Genomic DNA, 24,894 nt, shown 5'->3' on the forward strand with positions numbered 1-24,894 from the left:
TCATTAGTGACAGCTAGAGACGTGCAGGACTAAGATTAATGCTAAAGTGCTCCATTACTTCAAAGAACAAATGGAGCATGTAATTAAGTGTCAATACCTGAACTGCATCTAGCTGTCCTTCTCAACCACAGAAGGAACTGCCGTAACGGCGTCCTTATTTCGGTATAGTAGTCGGTTTGCCATCTGAAGGAACCCTGCATTACTGCTCCTTGCCTGGTCAATCTTTTCATCAGTTTTATCTCTACAGACTGTTTAAAAAGGGGCAGACACCAACCTAAAGGAGGTCACTTTAGTGGTGCTATTTTCTTGGGAACTATATGAAGCCCAAGTGACTTTTGTGTATAAAAAGTGAGTTTAGAAGACTATACATCAGTCGTGCAACAGCAGAATATCTTGGTATATTAAATTCACTGCTTGAGTTTAGTTGAAGTCCACCACCATAAAAATATTGAATCAAAGATATTGCATGGTTATTTTAATTGGTAGGGTGAACATGTACTTGAGGCCTTTATTGACCTCGTTTAGGAAATGTGCACTCCTTATGTTGCACATGTGTTTCTCTTTAGGCACCTTTGTGTGGTGGCTCTTTTGGCAGAGAGCAAAGGGTGCAAGAGATTTTTGATGATTGAAATGTACAATCCGATGGCACATACTGTTTTCACCTGCATTTGTTTCTTCATCCACAGAACATCAAGGATAACTGCAATTCTCATCAATGCAGAAGCTACATTAGACAGCATGCGCCACAAGTAACATTACTTTTTTTCTCTTTTTCTATTTTGTGTGAAGGTTTATGGCTCTGGGACCCAGACACGCGCTTTCCAGTACGTTAGGTAAGACGATTTGATAAATGAGTATCTGTTACCCTCTGGTCCATACAGTGAATTTGTGCTAATCTGCTCCACTGAGCATCTGAGAATTTACAGCAGCTGTGTTTCTGTTCTGTGAGCTGTATCCAAATGCCCTACTTGCTTGCATCTATCATCCAGAGAGCTGATCATTAGTATGCACAGAGAAATCTTCAGCAGTATCTATTTGACTTCACTAAGTGCGCTTCTGGGCCCGTATTAAAGGCGGGGCACAATGTCCCTGTGTGTGCCTACAGCGCACCTTTAAACAGGTGCTCCATCCGCAGATTGGGACAGTGTGCCTTACTAGGATAAATGTGATGCCCTCAGGGCAGTCATGAACTTGGGCTGACCTGATAGCAGCATATTCAGTGAAAAAGGAGCCACTGTTACAAAGCTGCTCTGTGTTTCTCTGTGCAGGCGGCAAGCCGACTGCTTTCTGAAGAGGGGTCTAAGATACCCCTGCAGATGAATGCCGGAGTGAATGTGCCAGTCTGCAGGGGATTTCTGGGGTGGGTTCATGGGGCCTCCTTTCCCTCCTGCAGAGGTCTGCCATCAGGAGGCGCACGGACAATGTACCAACATTTTGTGACGCACTGTAAGTGCCCTTCCTCGGGCCTGCTTGTCTCTGCGCCCCTGTACATAATACAGCACGGAGGCAAAGTCAATCCCTCATTTGCATCAAGCCACTCCCACATGCAAACGAAGGAACGCCCTCTGAAGATAGCACCAGTGCTATCTGTATTAAAGAAGGAATTGCACAATTGTCTGCAGCCCCTTCTCTACTACCATAGTGCCCCGGGGACAGCGTACCTGTTGTGCCCTGAGGGCACTAATATATATATAGTACGGCTTCCTGATGTATTCAAAATAGGAAACTGAGGTAGATGATCTAAAAACCGGAGGTGCTGTTCGGAAACTGCTGTTTGCTGAAAAGAACCTGAGATTTGCTGTGGTATGCTCAGAACCAGACTGCTTATGTGCGGGTTCAGGTTTTCACCTGCTTTATTTTAATTATGTTCATAGTTCTATATAGCGCTCAGGCATAAAATAGAACATTGGGTATTTTACATTATAAGACCAAATAAAAACAGAACTTTTAAAAGTAACAATAGAACTCTTGTTCTGAAAACATTTACCCATTACCTTCAGCGTTTAGTGTTCAAATATTCGAACATATAACTCTATTATCTGTTCTCCTTCTCCTCTCTTCCCTCCCCCCTTCCAGGTCTGCCAACTTATTAGTTCAGTCTGTGGTGTTCCGCCTGCTACAAAATGCATTTAAATCCATAAAAGTATTAAACACAAAATAGAAAGTAACAGTAGAATTCAGTGAACAGCTTTGCCAATTCTTAGTTGCAAACAGTAAACAAAAGGATGATGGGAAGAATGACGATACTAAGTTTAGTTTTGGTAGAGTATGAAAAGGTGAGATTTTAGATGGTGGAAGAAAAGCAGTGATGGTTTGGCCTTTAATTCTACTGACAGTGAATTCTAGAAAGACGTGGTAGCTCCAGCACAATTTGGTGTGGTGTGTGGTCTGTTTTAATTCTTGGGATTTTCATAAGTGTGTTTTTACTTCTGAGCCTTGTTTGTCTGCCTGATCAATTTTGGACATTTGAGCCTATTGATCTGTTAAAGAGGAAGATGTTGTTGGTGGGCAGCCCATTTTATGGGTACATTCTGTTTATTAGAAATAAACAGCCAGTGAGGAAATCGTCCTACACAGCTTTCTGACTACAACCTGTGGGTCGACAGTGTGATGCCGTAGCACACTTGTAACAAAACCCAACTTTTATCCCTTTAACATTCCCCCTCTACCTTTCATTCTTGCGTCACATGTTGGTCACTTTTCCATCTAGTGGGGGGACGGGGCCATGCTTGGAATTTGTCCTGTGCTCTGCATGCCCTCTGATTGATCTCAGAGGGTGTCGACGATTTCTGGATCAATTGTAGTAGTTTAAGATAATTAGGACGAGTCAGGTCATTAAATTCTGTGGATAGAATGTTAATAAACGGGGCCCATAATTCTTCAAAGGTATCTTCTTTAAGCTCTGCTGAGAGTGTCAATTTTTCCATACCTAGTATGAACCAGAGTTTATGTAGCCATGCTGTGTAGTCTGGGGTTTTATCAGAGCCCTATAGGGAAAAGTATAGCCTGGTGGGTGGCTCCTAGGGCAAGGGCCATCTGCTGTCCTGGCATTGACATTAGAAAGTAGGTCAGGGGATTGAGAAGTCCCAGTATGGTGTATGTAGGAAACCTCTGTATTTGAGTGTTGAAGGATCTATCACTGTTATCAAGTATTTTCCCCCAATAGCGAACTAGCTTTGGGCAGTGCCAAAGCAAGTGCAGTAGGGTGCCAGTTCCGCCACCGCCCTACTAGTCCGCCACCGCCCTACCAGCATTCCCCTGTACACTCTGGGAACCATTTCAGAACTCTCGGTCAGGTGTTGAGTACCAGTAGGAAGCTATTTTATTAGCTACATCCGTACTGGCCATGTTGAGTGCTGTGTCTCTCGCTCAATAATAGATGTCCTCCCATTCTTTGGGCGTGAGCACAAAGTCTAGATCTGCTTCCCATCTTCTTTGCCCTGCAGTCTTATCTTGTAGGGGTGGTTGCCCTAGCAGTACATAGATCTCACTGATAAGGCACCTGCTGTCCCGTTTGAAAAATATTAATTCCTCGAAGGGTGTTAGTGGCCTCTCAACATATGGTCTAATGGAAGGGTGTTACCCAGTGTTGGATTTTGAGGCACTGGATATGATCTGCGTCATCTGGCCCGGAGTCTGTCTTCATGCAGTGAAACGGTATGATTCCGTGGGCCGCATGCCGACAACCTGTTTACAGCTCCCTTCCTGCCATCTGCGGAAGCGCTCAACTTCAGGTCCGGCGTAAAGCCTGGGTTGGCTATTATGTGGGTCATTGGGGCAGGAAACAAAGTCAACCCATTCGAACCTGCCACTTCATCCAACACCTAGAGAAGTAATTTAGTGACAGGCAATGAGTAAACGCTCTATGCTTACGGGCTAGCCGAGGCACCCTCCAGATTTGTGTTCGCCAGCTACTGTCTGGTTCATAAAGCACCTGTGCTTTACCGTGGCTGTTCTGCCCCACTCCACCGTAAAGCAAAGTTGTGCTGCCTGGTAGTATCTAATCATGGGGCATTTCAGGTCTCCCTCTAGCATTGTACGGTAAAGTAGCTGCTTTTCCATGCTAGACCTTTTCCTTTCCCATATGAATGTATTTATAGTTGCAAGGACCGGAGAGTGTTCTTAGGCGGTGTCAGCTGCAGGTTTTTAAATATTTGGGGAGGATGGTTCTCTGTATAGCCGCTATTATGCCTAGCCAGGAGAGTTGAAGCCCGCATCATTTAGCCAAGTCTGCCTGGACTTGCCAGCAAAGTACAGAGTAGTTGACCTTTACTGTCCTATCTATGGTGCAGGCCAGTTGGATCCCAAAATAGGAGATGGTTGACGAAATATGGGATGGTTGACCCAGCACAGGCAACAGGAAATGTGGTGCAAAGGTGCTCCTCATGGAGCGGGAGAACAGACATTAAGTTTTGGTATTTTTGGAGGTTGACCTTGAACCCAGATATAGCCCAAGTTGGTTAGTCCAGCCACAAGGGAGGGGAGTGATGACATTGGCTCAGTGAGGGCTATGATGACATCGTAAGCATATAGGCTGATATCGTGTGTGGCCCCTTCAGAGGAAATTCCCGTGATATGGGTGCTGTCCGCATGCAGTGGGCTAGTGGCTCATTGTAATGGGCAGATAGGAGCAGGTAGAGCAGACAGCCCTGGCGCTTTCCCCTTATTATCGGAAAAGGGCTTTGACAGCACCCCATTTACCTTCGCTGTGGCCCAGAGCAGCTGTAGACACTCTAAAACCGATCCTAGGATGCTTATTTACAGTCCAGGGAGGACCTGGCATGGCAGTTCGGTCTGGACTGTTCCCATGGGGCACAGGGTCAAGACTGATTTGCATATGGCTAAGTCCAAACTGGGGTGGCTTAATGGGTAAAAAAGAACGATGGATTTAACCCAGATCTTTTGACTGGGGGAGAATGTTTGCATTGTCAGCATTCTGTCCGTCATTTGTTTGCTGTGACACACTAAAACATTTCAGTTTTGGGGTAAACTTTGTCGATTGATTCAGAGTTGCAAATAACACTGTTGAATGCTTTTTATGCATCAATGACGAGAAGCAGCGCTTTCTTCTTGGAGCGGTGGAGTTTATCGACAAGGTGGAGGATGCTTTTGAAGTTGTCTCCAGAGTGCCTATTTGGAATGAAGCATTCCTGGTCAGGGAAGACCAGGCTGGGCATGAGTGGATTAAGTCTGTGCTAGGATGCATGTGAATAGTTTAGAATCAAAATTGAGGAGGGAAATAGTTCTGAACGAGCTACATAGTGTTTTACCTTTCCAAGGCAGGGGAATGATGGTAATAGAGGCTTCAAACATGGACTCTGTAAGTGTCCCTGTGTCTACAAAGGTGTTAAAAAGCCTAGTGAGGATTGGGGCTAGTGTATGGCAGAATGTTTTGTAGAACTTTGGAAATAATCAGTCAGGGCCTGGGGATTTCAGCTGTTTCAACCTGGCAATAGTACAGATCACCTCCTCAATTCCAATCTGTTTCTCTAAACTCTCTACTTGTGCTGGAGTGAGTGTAGTCGTGTGAACCTTCTCCAAGTGGGGGTAAATACTGTATGGGGTACGTTTCTGAGCTGTGTATAATTTGGCCCCCCACCCCAAGTCTCATTCCTTTCAACGTCTTGGTTGGCTGTTATGATTGCCTGTTGTGGTTTGGACCAGAAGTGATATGCTAGCATCCGTCCACATTTATTGCTCTCAATGTAAAATTTGTGTTTTAAATGCATTACGTCATACTCTGCCTTTTTTAGGTCAATGCGCTTAAGGTGTTTCCACGCCTTGTCAAGCTCACACCAGGCCCTAGGGGCCCCAGTACGTTTATATAGGGCTTCTAACTCCTTTACTGCCTTTTTCTACTGATCTCGTTCCTCCTGTCTCTGACGGTTGTCCGCTGACGATATGATGATCAGTTCCCCTCTAACCACTGCCTTCAGCCTTTCCCAAAGGGTAGCCACAGGGTCCTCTTCTGTATCATTGTTCTGTACGAATGTAGAGATCGCCGCTTCTCAAGTGGTAATGTTAGTCGTGTTCTTAATGAGGCAGTTGTGTCGTCTCCATCTTGTGGGGCCCATGCATATTTTTTCCACCTGGAGCGCTAGAGTGAGAGGAGCATGGTCTGATAATGAAATAGAAGCAATGCTCACTTCTTTGACAAGGGCCTGAACCACAGTAGTGGCCAGGAAATAGTCAATACGGGTGAACATTTTGTGGGTTGCAGAGTAAAATGTGTAGTCTTTTGCCTCCACACATCCTCCAGGCTACACTTGCTCAACCACCTCAGGCGTCCTGCTGAGAAAGCCCCAGTTTGGCTGAAACGCGGGCCCGACTGGTCAAGGGCAATTTTCATGATGAGATTAAAATCACCTTCAACCAAAATTACCACGTCTGAGGATTGCAGTACTTGTGTCAGGGCCCATTCGATAAGGTATTACTATTTGTTAAGAGTATATATGGAGGGAACTGTTGGGTGGAGACATCCTACCTGTATGCGATACGTTAGCATACACCCCAAATCTCAGCCAATTCACCCACAACATTTACGTAAACCGGGAGCATTTTGAGGAGGCTGCCCATGCTAATCTTGCCTAAGTACGTAACCAATGCAGATTGCAGAGAATAGAGGTAATGTGATCAAACATCTTCATTAATGATAGAGTCTGGCAGTAGAATGGAGCTTTGGCTTTGTAGCTGTGTGCAGCCTTACCCATTGTTGGGGAACATGATTTATTTATGTGTTGTAAGTGGAGCATAGTTTCAAAGCTCTTCCTCATGCATAGAGTGAAGTGCATTTATATATGTGTGTAATTGTTTGACCAAAGAATCCTTCTTATGCCAGTTGTCAAGATTTGGCAATAGCATTTTTTCTACCATCAATCCTACTAAGTAAGGGTGTTGCTTATAAAGTAATCAGTTGAAAGGAGCAGACCCAACAATCTGCCAAGGCCATTTTTTGCACTTGCAGCAATAAGCAGGACATCATTATTTGGTACAAGAAGGTTTCTGGATCCAACTGCTAGAAGTTGGAATAATACACAATACATACATGAATCTAGAAGAGATACAATATGCAAAACTGTTCTTAGAGATAAGTAATTAGTCTTTAATTTTCTGCCAGACTTCTGCACTCAGATCCGTACATGGTTTCCTTGTACTCTTACTTAATCAGTGCTGTCTGTCCTGTTTTTCTGACCCAGGCATCTTCTTAGCTTGTCCTGCCTGCAGTGGTTATTGAAGATTGTTCCATTCAATCTCTTCTCTTTAAGCCCAAAAGTGAGTTCTGTTTTTCCAATTGATCCCAGCCATATAACACAACCGCATCTTTTAAGCATTTAGTCCTCTGTGCAAAAAACAATTGTACCTTCATTTGTTTTGGCAATTTCAAAGTTTTGATTGATATCTCCTGCTTCTTTTATGTAGTATGTATATGGTTAGTGGGTCCTCCTTGGATTTTTAAAACCAAAAAATGTATTTCTTGTTCTATGAAGACATCAACCTGTTACCTCCTCTCACTAAATCCTATCTAGATTCTTCATGCCCCAGACCATTTATTTGCAGTTCACCTTTGGTTCTCCCTGTAAAATACAAAGTAGGATTATAGCCTTATCCCTTCATAAAATTTCAACAAAATGTTTTTAGTAGGAAAGAGTCAAGGAGTCTGAAGTGCCAACAATAGTCCATGGTTGCTGTAGACTCAATCTTGGATAGAGCCCAAGTTTGTTACATCAATTAGGATCACGCTGGGCAAACATTTTAGCCATATAAGTGGGCGTCAATAAATATGAAATAATAGCAGAGACAAAATTGAGCACTGTGTTGTTGCCAATTTAACATTTGTGGGCTTGAAAAAGAACGTATTAGTCAGTTTGTGTTCTTTCATGAAGAAACAAAGGGATCCTTTTCAGAGTTGTGCCACCGATCCCTGTTTCGATTAATCTAAAAGTTAGTATACAGTGGCCGATGTTGTGGAAGGTGACGGATAAATTGAGGTAAGCAAGGGTAGTGACCTCTCCCTTATATGCCCCTCTCCTGAGATCGAGGAGAGACACCACCACCATCTCCATACTGTGCTCAATCTGAAACTTGCCTGATGTGGATCCAACAGCTTGTGCTTCAACAAATTTCACTGACTGTTCGTAGAACATTTCCAAAAAACAGGAGTGAGATTGGTCTATAGTATTTAACAGCTTGGGATCTACATCAGGCTTTTTCAGTAAGGGTTTCGCAACAACTAGTTTCCAAGCAGAGGGAATTTTTCTGTTCATAAACTGCAGTTTGAATATAGGGACCATAATCTCTGATTCTTAGGACATCTTGACCTTGAGTATTTTGCTCGGACATTAGGGGATCCCAGTGGTCGAATGCTGGAAACCATCTCTTTGACAGTGGGAGAAATAACTTCAATCTTTGTTTATTGTGGAGAATTTACTGACCTATTTAACTCATCAGCGGTCAATAGATGAGTGTTGAAGTGATACTTCATGCATGGCATGCTTCATCATTGGGTCCCCTTCTCACACCAGGACCGAAGGCGCCTGGTGTAGGCTTCAATTCTCTGAAGGAGAGGAGCTGAGGTTTTGATTTCTGGATGAGAGACCGGTATGGGTGGGAGTGCTATATATACACAATTATGGTGAGTAAAAGCTATCTCCTGGTAGGTTAGGTATCAGTTGAGGGGGGAGTTTGGAAATAATATTCTTCTTATATGGTCGACATGTTTCTGCCCTATAGGTGACCCAACCAAGGGTTATGGGGCATTCTTCAGGACCGGTTATTATAGTCACACTGTGATAGAAAACAAAAATTATAAAACCTAATGTTGGCCTAATGGTGGTAAGCCAACTGATACAGAAGTTGGCCCACAACCTCCTTGTTTGTGAGGGTCCACTGTCATACTACATAATAAGGAAACAGAGAACAGCTTTAAAAACATTCAAACTCATACACAGAATAATAAGTCTACTACCAAGCAAATGTGAGTAGACCTGGGTGAGTGTGCCCAACACCAATGTGAATACTAGCGACTGGTGGCATATAATTGGTGAAGAGACAGTCTTACCCTCTGAACGGAATATCCAGCTCACCCTCAAGCCTAAGTTGGCTGCCTAGGTGGCAAAGCTGTATATGATGATACACAATATGGCCAGGTATCAGCGGGGATTGAGAATTGCATTTGCCAAACTTACAATGCCGTGCACTATGATTTCTCAATCACAACATGCTACATGTTCTAAGCAATGCTTCTCTAATCACTTGTAACATTATCCAGTTATCAGCCAAAGCTAGAGGCAAGGTGACACAGGAAATAGAGATCAGGCCAAGTGTCCAAGCCTGTAGAGGAGAGAAAAGAAAGAAGAGAAATACCTTCTGAGAAACTCCTTTTCCTCATTCGGCGTACCCGGTGAGAGTAGTAACCTCGAGTGGGTACGTCACTTTTAAAGGAACGCATGTTGATGCGTGAGGAGCAGCCAAGCTCCATGTGGTCTGCAATGAGTGAGAGTCCCCGGGTACCATGGTAATTGTTGTAAAGGTGCCCACTATGGGGCACGCATTGCATCAATAATGTAAATTCAGTGATGAAAACCAACCAAAGGGCTGCATATTATGTGAATTTGTGTAGATTACACTAATTACTTTTTTAACCATGTAAAAGACTGATTACGATGTAGGTTTTGATGTGGGTTTTGTTAGGACAAAAATGAGTGTAGGTGAGAGGTATTCTGGGATATAGAGTCCCATCGGATAGCCATTAGAAACAATAGGGGGGTGACCATTAGCAGGGCGGGGAGCCTTTGGAACAGATATTCATCTGGTAATACTCCACCTACAAATATAGATAGAATCATACCGAACAAAATGTGTTCAGTTATGAACCTACAGTAGACCAGTGAAGCTGGTGCAGTTCACGGGATCTCATCATTTAGTTCTCGTAGATGACTCCTCAATCCTAACGCTGTTCACTCTGGAACAGGAGATCATCCAAGCTATGTGTGGTGTAGTGTGGTTTGTCAATGATCGTCCATTTAATATCTTCAGCAGTGTGTTGTGACTTCAGATAGTGCCAGGTCTGCGATATTCTACCACCCTTGTCTTTATTTTGTGAGTTGTTATGCCCCCACATTGGAGTTTGCAGGGACGGGTGATCGAATGTATCACCCCACTGGTATTTCAGTTTGTATGACTATTTAGTATCCAGGGGGCTCTAAGTCCCAAATAGTCTGAGTTTATGGTTGTGTCAGATGGGCAAACTGAGCATGATTCGCAAAGGAAATTTCCCTTGACACGGGGTAATATCCATAGAGTCTTGTCCCTCTGAGTCATTTGAGGTCTTGTATCTGTCACTATATCTTTGATGTTCCTGCTCCGTTTCAGGGCAAACATTGGTTTCTTGAGGTGTGTGTCACCTGTATTTAAGATGTGGAAGTTCTTGTTGACAACTCTTTTTAAAGTATTGGTAAGATGACTTATGGTGCTTGCACATACCAGTCAGTCAGAGGTTCTTTTTGGGACGACCTCTAGCAGTGTGTCTGGCCCTCTTGGCTGCTCTTTCCTTTGGTCCTGTGAGGTGAGGACAGAATGATTAAGCATGTCACCTTTGGGTGGGTGAAGGTTATTGTCCCAGTTAATTGATTTTTTCACATACACAGACCCGCTCTCTATGGCTAGGTGTAATTTTATTTGATTTATAATAACCCTTTATAACCATAGTGAGCATTAATTTTTGTGTGGAGCTCTGGGAAAGCATCAGAACTATATTATTTCAGCAGAAATGAAATTAGAAAAAAGCTAGATTCATTTGTGCCGTCAGAAAAAAGCAACTTTGGCAAAGAACCGAATAGTTATGATATTTTGTGCACTCTTACAGTCAAATTCCATTTGCGTAACATGTTTATGGGCAGAAACAGCTCTTTACCTTTCTTTGGTCTTTTATGGTGAAACAGTGTTTTATTTTTTAGCCTTTGAACATGAAAAACCTGGAGATATTTAAATATAAATTGCCAATTCTGATCTTCATTACCTGAGTTGTCCATACTTGATGATGGCAAGGAGCTTATTTTATGTACATGGGGTCTAGAGAAGTCTGCACTCTCTTCACCACAATATGTACTTAGCATTGATGTGCGCATAATCATTGCTTGCATTTTAGGTTTGCCTCTTGCTCGATTGCTTTAAACATTTTGTGCTGTTGAGGTCTGACTTTTTAAGACAATGGGTGAGCTTAGGTTCTTTCTACCCCTCTGTGACTATTAAACTGTAATTTCTTAATTGCTTTCAGTGACCTTGTGAATGGATTGGTGTCCTTGATGAACAACAATGTCAGCAGTCCAGTCAACCTGGTAAGCATATTGCACAAGCCACTCCTGTTCTCTTCCTTTTTGTGTTTTGCAAAAATGGCACAACTGGGCGATGACTCTCATTTTAGTAGCAAATAGTTTCAATTATGTACTGTATTTATTGCCTACTGTTTACAAATCTGCGCTTTGCACACTTATGTATATTTTGAATTTTTAGGTTCATGCACTTAAGCTCCGTAAGGGCATAGCTTTAGCATGGTGCAAGCATAGATATTATGCTTTATATTACAATTTCACATTCGTTGAGTTCATTTTATCTTCTTTACATATCAGTGCAAGTATGGCACACTGTTCCTGTTTTTGAAGACTGTATGGGTATTACAAAAACCAAATGGAGGGTTTAGGTTTAGGAGTTGCCAAGCGACTGATATGTACGTCCCTCTGGTAAGCTATCGTGCGATGCAGTGCTTATCGAGAGGATTCGGGAGCTGGGCTGCAAGGTTTACTGTCTTAATTGTTAGCTTCTACAACTCCTACAGCCTACATTTGTTAATTGTGTTCATTGAATGATTCAATCAACGAAGCATCCAGCCGCTGTACTCACACTTTTCGCGGATCTGTATCCTCTCTCTCTAACCATCACAAACTGCATACGACAACTGACATATACAGTGTGAGGTTGGAGCTGCAGAAGTAGAATTAGCACAGACCGGTCAGCTCAGCCTTGATGTGTAAGCTATTGCTGCACTCCTTTAGCCGGACTTGCAGATTGTAATGTCAGTAGCTGAATCTTAAGTTGGGCCAGTGAACTGCTCAGTTAGGAGACCAAGCTTTTCTTGACTTGACAACTGTGAAGGCTGCAGGTTGGTGCCACTAGCCTAGTCATCATGAAACTGTCTCGGCTAACAGCAGCTGCGGCTTTTGCCTCTCAGCTGGACTTCAGCAGCTCCCTCATTTAGCTTCCTCCAGAGCCAGAGTCCAGGCCTTTGCACTGTCTGTGTTGTCTAGTGAATTATGACAGGGTAAGAAATGATGAGAAGATTGTGATTTTTTCACAGTTTTTTCTGGCACATCCTCTTATTTCTCGACCTTTCATTCTCCCCTAATCTCCCCTGGGATCTTCCTGTCATTGACCTATTTCATTTGAGAGTCTCTCAATCTTGTCCTATACCCATCTCATGTGGTCTATCTTTTCTCCTTTTTTTCCTCTACCCTTTTCTCTTATCTGTCGAGCTTCTTCGCTGGTCCTTGCAGTTACAGGGGCTACAAAGCACTATTAAGACAAATGGTGCTGGTGTTCTCCACCGTCCAGAGCAATGGGTACTCTGTGATAGAGAATTGTTCCCCCAAATCTTCCTGACTCTACCACTAGACATTAACAAACATTCAAGGCCTAGCTTACAGGGATTGATGTAGGACTGATATTAGATACAGTGCAACAGTTGTTAAAGTGGCTGTAAAGATGGCAATTTCCAGACATGTTGTGGGTTTATATAAACACTTTAATATCTTAAAGTATTGATATTTGTACAGTAAAACAAGAGTCAAATAGCGTAAAGCCCTCAAGTGGCAATGAACCTTCTAAATGTTAATGCAGAACAACACAGCGATAAAGTCAGTGTCCCTGAATGCAAACAATATACAGTTTGTTTCTAGAATATGCTTGCAACAAGACATACAAAAATGTCATAGTCAATTACGGTAAAACAGTTTGATAAAAACCTGTTCATTTTGTTCCAAGCTTGAATCTCCATCTTGTATGCCCAAGTCCTTGATTTTGGGTAGCAGCCCACTGCTGATCCTGTTCAGGGCCTCTTTTGCCTCTTGGACCGGCTGTATCAGAGTGCACCTTTGCCCTCTTCCCAGATGTCCCAGTCATGGTATTGCTGGTTTGCATGTAGCCATGTCCAACTTTAATGGTCTGACTCTGGTGAGGAACCTTGCATAGTCCCCTCTGGCTGGTCCTAGAGATGAAGGTGCAGGAGAGGGGGAGGGAGTGATGGTTGGCAGTCTTTGCTGTTGTTTTTTAGATCCTACCTTCTATACTGCAGTTGCAATTTCTACAAATATACCACTGTTTCCAATCAGCCTAGGGAAACATTGACGTCTGGTGCACTGATAGTGATTGCATCCGAGAACGTGAAGGATATTTTACAAATATTCTCCACCATTATTGCAAGACCTATGTGCATAATGTTTGCAAATATTTGCACTCATTAAAAAAGATTAACCTAAAGTGGGCTAATACACCCAGGCCACCGGACTGAAATGAGAAGGGGAGGCCAGCACTCATCAGCCCCAGGTGCTGCCACTGTACCCCGACCCAAAACGCTGCCACTTATCCGTGCCTGTGCCGAAGTGGGCAAATGAGTAGGTTCCCTAGTGAGACTACAGGGTGGGCACACCAGTGGAGGGCCCACCGCATTTGAGTATAGCAAAGATGAATGAGGAGTATCAGGTCTGCAGTTTGAGGGCTAACTCAGGATCAAGCACTGCACAAAACTTTGTTAATGACCTGGAAATAGGACTTCAGCAATCAGTAAGTAATCCTGTTGTTGCCTTACAGTTATCGTTGCTAATAGTTGTGTGTGAGAGAGAACCTAGTCTTATACTAAAAACAGAAACCTCGACTATGTTGGTCTAGGAAAAATATACTCCTAGGAATTGATGATCTTTTATTGGGTCACAGCGAATACTGATCTTACAGATGTATTTGTTTAGGAATCTCAGGTGACCTGTTCTCTGATATGAGAAGGTCTTCTGAAATGCAGAAGTACATCTACAGTAGTCCTTTGGCAGCACTGCTAGACCAGCTCCATGTGTATTTCTGAATGTATTCAGATGATACGCAATCAACTTTCAGATAAACAACACTGGGCAACAAAGCATCACGTCTTGCTTGAACCAGGTTCTTTTTTAAATTGTTTTCTCTATATGAATGGAGCCCAAACGGAGATCATAGTTATGAGAGGAACTATGTCACTCATTACCCTTCAACTGGTGCTCAGGCCTTGGAATGCCTTCATCATCCTCCCTGAGTAGGAAACTAGAGAGATTTTGTTTTGACTCCCATCTGACCTGCCTGCCTCACCCATGATTCTCCAGCTCTCCTTACTTTGCAAAATCGTACCACTAGTCCCAACCAGACAATGTTTGGAGTTAATATGAATTTAGATTACAGCATGTCTGGACATTTGTAAAACCATTACCCTGGTCTTCTCAAAAAACATATTACTGGTTATAAAGCCTACAGAATCGGACTGCTTTCTTGTGCTGAAATTTCCTTAAGCACGCCCAAATCAAACACTTAAAGTCAGGGTCCTCTGCGCTCTCCGTAAAGAGTACTGGGTCAAAGGCCCAGGATCCCTCCAGAAGCTGGCTCCTCATTACACACCAAGCAGAAAACTTGTCAAGGTCTGCTCATTTTATCAATCAACAAGCCTATTATGGGTTGAACATGTAGGCAGCTCCCTAGGAGTGCGATGGTCAAGAAGCAGGAATGCTCACTAACTAAGAGCTGAACCTACTCACACGCAAGTAAGAAAACTTATGAAAGCTGCACTTTTTATAATTGCCTTCAAACAAGCATTGAATGGTCTTGTAGGACAGACAGAAGGTCATTACACGTCTTAGACCAATCTGATGAAACTCAGTCTTATATATTTTATTTATTTATTTTTAATCTTGGAAAGCGAATGGCTAACCAGCGCTGGCAGGAGGTTTAAAAGATGACCCGGTAAATCAAGAGAACAGATATGTCTTTAATTGCTTGGTAAATCTGAGCAAATTATCATTGGCTCTTAGGTAGGGGGGGAAGTGAGTTCCAGAGCCTGGGTGCCAGATAGGTGAAGAAACGTCCACCGCCCCTCGCACTTTTTATTCTCTGTACTGTCAGAAGAAATTGTTTGTTTGATCGTAGGTTCCGTACTTTATAGTGATGAATAATAAATTGCTTCAGAATATATGGTCTCTGCGCATGCTTTGCTTTGTGAACCATACAGAGAGTCTTAAAATCCATTCTCTTCCTCACTGGCTGCCAATGAAAGTTTGCCAGTGCCGGTTTTGCTGATTGGGATTTAGGGATATTTAACAGGACTCTAGTTGTGCCATTCTGTATGATCTGCAGTTTTCTTGTGACATACATATGACTCCCTAGATGAAGGGAGTTGCTGTAGTCTAAACGTGATAGAATACATCCTTGTATTACTATTCTACACGTGTCAATGGGAAGCAATTTGATTGTTTTCCTGAGGGCTCTTAGAAGATCAAAGCATGAGCTTGCCACTTTCTTGGCCTGTGCCACCATGGTGAGGTTCTTATCAAGAAGTACTCCCAGGCTCTTTACATCCTCTGTTGGAAGGGGGTGATTGCCCGAACAAAAGGGCCAGGGAAGCTTGTCCCAAGGAGAGGGATTATTTCTGACCAACAGGACCCTTGTTTTGTCGCTATTTAGTTTGAGGTGACTATTATACATCCAAGCACCTACCTGCTTATTGCAGTCCACCAATTTGGCATAGCTTTGCTAAATGTTAGAGGCTAGGGAGATGACAATCTGAGTGCTGTCTGCATATGAGACCATCGTAAAGTCTGTTGACTAAAAGATATCCTCTAAAGAATGCATATATACATTGAAGAGTGTAGGGCTCAAGGATGAGCCATGAGTCACTGCCCATTTGAGTTGATGTACTTCTGACAAGCAAGGCACCTCCTTAACCTGTTTCTAAAAAAGGATGTCCACCAGCTCAATGTTTTGTGCTTAATTCCTAGTGCCGCTAGCCTTTTTTGCAAGATCGAGTGGGAGACGGTGTCGGAAGAGACGCTCAGATCCAAAAGCATGAGCGTGGCTGAACCCCCTTGATCCATTATTATCTCCTTTCTTTCTTTTTTGCTTTGAACCTGTATACACAGCTGTCTCCTACATCATCTGACAGCTGTACAAAGTGTTATATAAAACACATAAATAAACAAATGTGAACCATCAATACATATCACATTTGGTTTAATAAATTGTATCAGTGTCACAGATTTGCAGTTAAAATGCCTAATTTAAATAATTTGACCAGTTGCACTTCCTTAATCATAATCTGAAAGCAAAGTGACATATTTTAATGAGTTTATGAATTTTTTCCTCAGGGGAATCCTGAAGAGCACACCATACTAGAATTTGCCAAATTAATCAAAAACCTTGTTGGTAAGTGCTCTATGTTTAAATTCTTATCAGACTCCGGTAATGCTGCTTTAGTGGAACAGAAATTATTTAAATGTTTTGATTGCAATTCAATGTATGTTTTGTCTACTAGGTTGAAATACTGTCTGCCCCTGTCATTCTAAATGTCTCTAGGTGATGATCTTAGAGTTGTGGTGTGACAACCTTCTATAGAAACGGCATAAAAAGTACGTCGTATTACTTTTCTTTCTAGGAGACAGTTCTGTTTTTTTGGACCACAATTTTATATTGCATGAATATTAAAAGTTTGCAATTTCTATCGCTTGTACTCAGTTGAAAGGCACTGCAGTGCTGTACAGGATCGAAAGGAGAGGTGCAATCAGTTTGTAGGCAGCAGTTGTTGTTTTTTTGTGGCTAGAGGATTTACTATTTTATGTAAGAATTCTACGTGGTAGTAGTGGACCAAATGGGAAAAATACCGCACCTCATTTAACTGTTTTAAAGACTAATATAGTTGGTAAGAACCATTCTAGGTAAAATTGTAAACAAAGAGGTGCTATCGCAGTTCTGGCACCCTACTACCAAAGGTGACTCCTGTAAATTAGAAAACTAAGTGAACATTCAATATAACTGCATGCGGCACCCTCATAGAGATTCAATGCAGCCCTAAAAGTCATGGATATATGTAGACATTAATACAATGTTCACTAAGCCTTGTTTCTCATGGATAAAAAAATAACGATATCCAAATTGTTTCCAAGCTTTTCACAGTTTGTTTATTCTTGTACCCTGACAATTCCAGCAAACCTTTTGACAAAAGAGTTTTGCACCAAAAGTTAGCGTATGTGAAGTCAGACCTTCACCAAGAGTGGTGACCGAAAATTCAAGATGATTCCACTACATTGTGACCGGATAGAGAAAAAAAAGAAGTAAACCTTTAGGACCGAAGAGTTTTGCACCAAAAGTCAGTGCATGTAAAGTCAGAACTTCACCAGATGTAGTGACCGAAAGTTCAAGATGATTCCACCCAGTTTTGGCCAATGTAATATTTAAACAATACACCCACAAGTTCTGTATTACTGATCTCAATAATCTTCAGTCTTTGTCAAAAATAGTCATAGGTGCCCGTATGTAGCGGCTGGAACTAATCTGCTACTCCAAGCATCTGAAACATTGAGAGTAAACAGTGTCCACTGTGAATCACAGAGTTAAACCATAAGGAGCGCTAGCGATAAGGCGTGTTTAGATGGTTCATTTACTTCAAAATAAACAAAATTATCGTAGGCTTAAATTCCAAATCAAGTCCAAGTAAGAATATGTGGAGCAATCAACCGTTATCTACAATAAATATATATATAATCCAAGTTATGACTTATGTCAGACACTGATCACAATGAATCCTGTGAACTACCATTGAGTATGGTGTGACACCATTGTTACCTGATCTGGCCAGCAGTAAAATGTGAAGTAAACCCATAAATAACCCAGTAATCTGCATTAAAGTATGTCAGCCACAGCGTTCAGAGTTAAAAACAATGATGAAAATTAACGCAATAAGGCGCACTCCAACTTGTTGCATCTTAGTGTTTATAAAATCAATAAATGTTCGATAGATACCAAGTATATGAGTCGATCCAAAATAAGGATTAGCTGCTACGACGAGCCACAGTATTTAAGAGATGTGGAGGAAGTCCATGATAGGCTCCCTCACTGCAAATAAAGGAAAAAATCAACCATAAAGTCCTGATGCTATTACAACAGGTAGTCCTTCCGTCTTATTCTTGATACCATTCAGTCACACAAGATTTAAGTGCGCTTACCCGGTGTCCCCGCAAAGGTGTCCCAAGCACAAGTCTGTGCACGGTAATGACCCCAAGCGTCCATTCATACGACACGTATATACCGCATCCCAGTAATGTGACTTCTTGGTATCCAGAAAGGAAGTCAGAGCACTTAGCGACACCATGTTTGAATAGTGAATTATTGCAGTGTGTAAAGACGGAGTGTCATATAATCTATTTCTATCCACTATTTATTATCAGTTTCGGAATGTAAGAAAACTCGAAAGTCTTAAGATTGCCCTTAAGCATGTCGATAATTCCTATTGTAAATGTACCAGAAGGTAACAATACGAGGAAACTGAAACTGGTAACAGCAACCGCCATCTTGGAACGGCCAAAAATTTCCTATAACATAGTTTTAAAGTATGCGTAGCCTATGACTGTAGTCCTGATTAGCAAGAAAGAGTAGTTCCTAATGTACATGATAAAAAATATATATACGGGCTCAGTGCTAATTTAGCCCAAAATCAATATGTTCAAAGCTGCTATGCGATCATCTGAAATTAAAGGTGTCTACAGTACACTAACATTTCAGGGCCTATCGTGTCGTCCCAAGAAATTAACAAATGTACTCAAATTTCGCTATAACCAGATGAATGGTCTGAAGGTATGTGAAGTCCAACGCGGTAGACCTACCTCGTCTCTGTATAAATAGAGATAAAGTGTTGTTTTACATAACCCATTTGTGTAGAAAAAATAGATGGAAAAAAGAGATAAGATTCAGAGAAAATTCAAACAGGGGAGGAGCCTGACGAATACTTGTTCATACATTCAGTATGTTAAGTCCAGAGTAAATTCACATTAATCCACTGATATATTCAAACTTTTAGTTAGCACCTTGCAAGAAACATGTAACATGATCGTATCATTCACTGCCAAACATTTGTCTTAGACATTCTAGTAATGTTTAGTTGTGCCCATAATATTCTAGCAGAAACTTAACGTACATCAAATGTCATATCTAGTTAGATGTTGCTTCTATGGTCATACATCTTATCATTTTTTCAGGAAAACCTGTAATTCCCTATCCATATTCAGACCTCAGTCCACAGACCTAAGTTTTATCAGCCACCTCGTTTCTAATTTCCTGAGTGTTAAGGTTCTGTCGCCACCACAAGCATTCTCATCAACTACTGCAATGTCATGAAATTTCAGTTTGGTCAGTTCAGATGTTGTATGAGAAGTGTTATAGTGAACGGCAAGTGGGTAGTTGGCGTTACCATTTCTGATTGCTCTAATGTGCTCCTGAATTAGTTCTTTTAAGGGCCTGATCGTGCTATCCACATGAATCGGACCACAGTGGCAAGCAATGCAGTACACCATATATTTCGTGTTGCAGTTTATGGAATGTCTTATTTGATGGACTTGTCCTATATTGTAGCAAAAGCTCATTGTTTTGTCTGCTGCATACTGGCAGACATTACATGAAGTGCATTTATAAAAACCCCTGGGTCTGTTGGTAAACCAATATTTTGATTGTCCTGCCTTGCTTGTATGAATGTAAGGTGGGCACAGAATGTTTCTAAGCGTCCTGCCTCTACTGTAAGTGATCTTCTTTTTTTTTTTTTTTTTTTTTTTTTTTTTTTTTTTTTAGCTATATATTTTTGTATGCTTTGGTCCAATGTCAAAAGGTGCCAATGCTTGTGTAAGATTTTGAAAAGATTCTGACTGTGAGTTGTATTGTGTAATGAGAGCCACATTGCATCTTTGTCATTTCCTTTTGGTCCCTGTTTTTAAAAGGTTAGCACAAGTTCTCTTACATATCTTAGTTTGTGCCTGTTCTAATAGATTTCTATCATATCCTCTAGGTGTAAATCTGGATCTTAGATGATCTGATTCCTTCTCAAAGATCGTGTCAGTACACAAATCAGAGCAATCCCCTTTGGTGAGATGACGCGCCTGAGAAGGAGTTGTAGTAATGGGATGAGCTCGCTTGGCATGTAGTACAGAGTAACACGCAGTGGGTTTGCAGTAAAGTCTAGATGCAATCTTTCCACCATCTATGTATAGAGTAATGTACAAAAAGTCAATCTCCTTACTACTGACCTGATGTGTAAATCATAGACATTATTATTGAGATATGAAATTAATTTATTGAAAGTTGTGTTATCTCCACCCCAAATCATAAAAATGTCATCAATGAATCACCCCCAGTAGATGATTGATTTTGTCATGTTTTGTGGGCATGCTCTCCATATATGGTGGTGTTAAAAAAAAAATGCCATGTAAATGTTAGCAAAAGAGGGTAAAAAGTTTGATCCCATAGCAACCCCAGATGACTGCATGAACCACGTGCCATTATGTATAAACACGTTTTTTTCTAAAGTGAGGCGTGTAAGGTCCAGAATCATCGGAGTGTGCTCATATGGTGTGGCATCTCATTTAGACAAAACATAAGTCACAGCCTCCATACCCTTGTCCCAAAGGTATGCTAGTATACAGAGCATTAACATCAAGGCTGACCAATGTAAATTCATCTGACCAAGCCAGATCATCCAATTTTCTCAATATAGCTTTTGTATCTTTTATGAAAGATGGTAGGTTTTGTACTATGGGCTGCAAGAACATGTCACTATACTCAGATATATGTTCTGTGGGTGATCCAGTCCCTGAAATAATGGGTCTACCTGGTGGAGATGCACAGTTCTTGTGTATCTTGGGTAAGGCATAGATACATGGGGCACGTGATGATGGGTTAAATAGATATTTGAATTCCATATCTGTCAAAAGGCAGGAGTTCCGCCAATAGCTCTATTTCCTTTCAATAAGCGATGTTATTTCCTTAGGTGGGTTATGTGGTATTCTGCTATATGCAATTGTGTCTGCTAGTTTATTGTCAATTTACTGAATATATAGTACTCCATATCCATTATAACAATGTTTCCCCCATTGTCCGCCTCTTTGATTATCACTTTGGTGTAGTCTGACAGCTGCTGTAATGCTGTGTGTTCACCTATATTGAGGTTGAAGTTTTTGTGTTTGTGGTATAGTTTGTCTTCTAGCACATACAGGTCCCTGGTTACTGCCTTGTAAAATTAATCAATTAAATGTTCAGGTGGTAGCATCAGTATGAAGGTAGATTTAGTCCTTAGTCCACTATCAATGTTTAAATTCGTGGTTATGTCCAGATCCTGTAAAATTTCACCAATAGTCGGCGCTGGCCCAGTGCTTTCATCTAAAGACAACAAGATTTGTAAATCTTGAATATCTTTAATTGTTTTGTCACTTGCAGTGACAATGGGAATTTAGCAGTCTCTGAATAGCATCAAAATATTTCTTGAGTTTTAATCTGCGCACAAACTTGAACACGTCAATGTGAATCTGTATGAAATTGGGTTTACACATGAGACCGAAACTTACCCCTTTCTTTAATACATTGGTTTCTGCAGCAGATAGTACAAGTTTGGACAATTTAACAATTGAAACATCATCACCTTTGTCATTGTCCTTGACAACATTAGGCTCAGAAGTGGCTTTGGGTACACATCCTACTTTAGCACTTAGTTCTTTTGGATGTGCGATGTTGATCTCGTTGTCATTCTTTCTGTCTGGTAAATACCTGTTCTTTCTTCCACCTCTTCTGGTTCTTTTGTTCTTGTATTTGTTTTGTTGACGTGTAATCTGGTTCCCTTTATGTAGCACTCTAATTCCACTAACAAAGAGGATGCAGTGTTGGTGTTATTCCCTTCCCCCATAGTCACTGGTGTCCTAGCTCGAGATTCACTTGTTTTACTAGTAATGCTCGATAAGTCCGACTCAGACATGTGGGGTAGTCCTGATGAATATAAGGATGTCATTGTAGGTTCTGGGAGCATAGATGTAGAGGTATTCAGACAGAATATCAGAAACAGAAATATTGTGGTACAAAATATATTGTCAAGAATATAGAGGGCAAATTATTGTGAAGGTAATATTCTACAAATAAGCAAAGTATTACTATATATAACTATATATATATATATATATATATATATATATATATATATATTACCTACTGGCGGTCGCCAGTAGGTAGTTATAGTTAGGACCACGTTTCCATAGGAAAACCTCAACATTCTATTTTGAATAACTTTGGCGCTGGTCGACGAATCCTCGCGAATTTCTCAAAATAGGTGGGGCGCTACGCTCCGCTCCTACCCTGAAAGTCTCGGGGGGATCCGTCAAGCGGGGGCTGAGATAAAAGGGGGGTCCCAAAACGCGTTTTTCCCATGCATTTTTCCATAGGACCTTTAGAACGAGCTACAGCCCGAACGGCTGAACAGAATTACTCAAAATTTGGTAGAGAGGTAGTCCCTAGGTCAAGGAAGTGCCTTTTGTAGGTTTGGTGTAAATCTGTTCAGTAGATTCTGAGAAAATAGCCTTTAAATCAATATATATATCTGAGCCCGCTTACGGTACGCTTACCGTACGCTTACGGTAAGCGTACGGTGGCGTGCGCGAGCGCGATTCTGATTGGCTCTTAGATCTTATTAAACATTCGAATCGGCCGAAACCAGGAAGCGGCGGCCGCCATTTTCTGTGTTTCACTCTGAAAAAAAAAGAGTGAAAACAAGAAAAGGGGGCAATGAGGAGAGTTACAGACCCCCTTACATTTGTGAGGGGGTCAAAGAAGGACTGTAAAGTACAAAACAAACATTTATTGATTTTTAAAAAAAATCACGGGGTACGCGTACGGTAAGCTTACGGTAAGCGTACGGAAGAAACATGGCGTGCGCGAAGGAGATTCTGATTGGCCCATAGATCTTAGTAAACATTCGAATCGGCCGAAACCAGGAAGCGGCGGCCGCCATTTTGTGTGTTTCACTCAGAAAAAAAACTGAGAAAACAAGGAAAGGGGGCAATGAGGAGAGTTACAGACCCCCTAACATTTGTAAGGGGGTCAAAGAAGGACAGAAAAGTACAAAAAAAACATTTATTGATTTTAAAAAAAATCACGGGGTACGCGTACCGTAAGCTTACGGTAAGCGTACGGTAAAAAAAATAAAAATAAATAAATGAAAAGCAGATTTAAGAGTTTAGAAATTAGGGAGCTCTAAAAAGAGCTGTTGTGTTTATGAAGTCATTTTTTTAGTGGTACCTACAAGTAAGTACCGATGCAGAGTCTAAGGTTCAAGAGGAAGACTCTGTTCCCTTCATCATTGAAGTGCACACCATCTCCTCTATAAATGTCTTGCATGTCATAACGCAAGTTGTTGTGGTAAATGGCACCCATACCATAGTCACGGAGGAAAGCAGAAACAGATTTGTTGACGTGCTTTCTTGCTTTGTCAATCTGCGGACAGAAATGATTGGACCAGTTCCATTTTTGCCTTTGGCATATGTTGGAAAACACAAAGGCAGTTTTAGGGAAAAGTGTAAACAGTTGTGCAAAGGTGTCCTTCATAAGCATTTCCAGACCTACCCCAGTCAAAGTGCCTAGGTCATTGCCACCACAGTGCACTATTATGAGGTCAGGGTGTTGGATTTGAATGAAGGATTTCACCAATGGCATCAATTGGTGCCACTTTAACCCTCTCTGACCAATCCATTTAATGTCTACATTTGGCAAAGCAAGGTCTCTCACCATACCTGTTTTCTCTGCAAACTTTTCACTCCAGAAGACATAGCTGTGCCCTACAATCCACACTGTGAACATCTTCAAAGGAGAACTGGATGCACTCAGGAGGTGTCTTTCAGTAGAATGGCAATATGAAAAGAAAGACAGTTTGGAAATGGAGGCATACATATTTTTTTCAAAACAAAAAGAACTGATTGGCTGTTTCATACCATTCTAGAATAAAAACTAGGCTGTATGTGTAAATTAATAGAAGCATGTTTTGTATTGGTACAAAAAAATGTGTAACCAAAGAACAGTACTATGGATTTGCTGTAAGGTTTGAAAAGTCAAGCACTCTTGCTCTGTGGAATTGAAACATTGTGTGTCGAACTTCTGACCTAACTCTACACAGCAGTGTTCCATGAGCTGTTGCTATGGTAGCAGGCAGAAGTCAAGTTGGGGGAAGGGTACTAGGCAGAAGTCAAGTTGGGGGAAGGGTACTTTTGGAAAAGGGTTGGTTTTCAACCAATAGAAATGTGTGATTACATTTGAAAAAAAGGGGGAAGCACTGAGATTTGAAACTTACATGTATATGTGTGGAAAAATAGAGGGAAAGTTTGCCATTATCTGGTTCTGCTGAGAGGAGAGAGGTGAACACAACAGAGATCCTGGCTCTGATAATCTGCTGTTTGAGTGTCACATTTCTTTCACAACTAACTAATTTTAAAGGTGAGTTTACAGTTTGAGAGGGGATGTATGTGGTAACTTAAGAAATGAATAATAGAAATGGGAATTGTTTTTGTTGTAGTTACACATGGTGGTTTCATAATGTGTCAGTCTGTAAAAGTGATTTACACTTGCCCCGAAAAAAAAAAGAGCAGTAAGTGTGCTTTCAAATTGGCAAAGAAATTTCGTTTTGGGACTAATGTGAAAACATGACTCTGTGTGCATAGAAGAATTATAGGCAGAGATTTATTGCGTCTTGCTCTGGTGATTTCACAGTTGCATTAGATGGAAAGGGGGAGCGAATTTTTGGGGGAAGAAGCAGAGTCTTAG

General features: G+C 41.5%; 1 protein-coding gene across 1 annotated transcript in view; it reads left to right on the forward strand.

The window, feature by feature from the left end:
* UXS1 (UDP-glucuronate decarboxylase 1) overlaps positions 1-24,894 on the forward strand; it is a 224,990-nt gene that overhangs the window by 146,227 nt on the left and 53,869 nt on the right. Inside the window, exons 11-13 of the mRNA XM_085622619.1 lie at positions 790-833; positions 11,276-11,336; positions 16,428-16,485. Of these exons, the coding sequence (XP_085478745.1) occupies positions 790-833; positions 11,276-11,336; positions 16,428-16,485 (163 nt within the window). The remainder of the gene's footprint in view (positions 1-789; positions 834-11,275; positions 11,337-16,427; positions 16,486-24,894) is intronic.

Source organism: Triturus cristatus, chromosome 8 (genome assembly GCF_964204655.1).
Source record: "Triturus cristatus chromosome 8, aTriCri1.1, whole genome shotgun sequence".
Taxonomy (NCBI): Eukaryota; Metazoa; Chordata; class Amphibia; order Caudata; family Salamandridae; genus Triturus; species Triturus cristatus.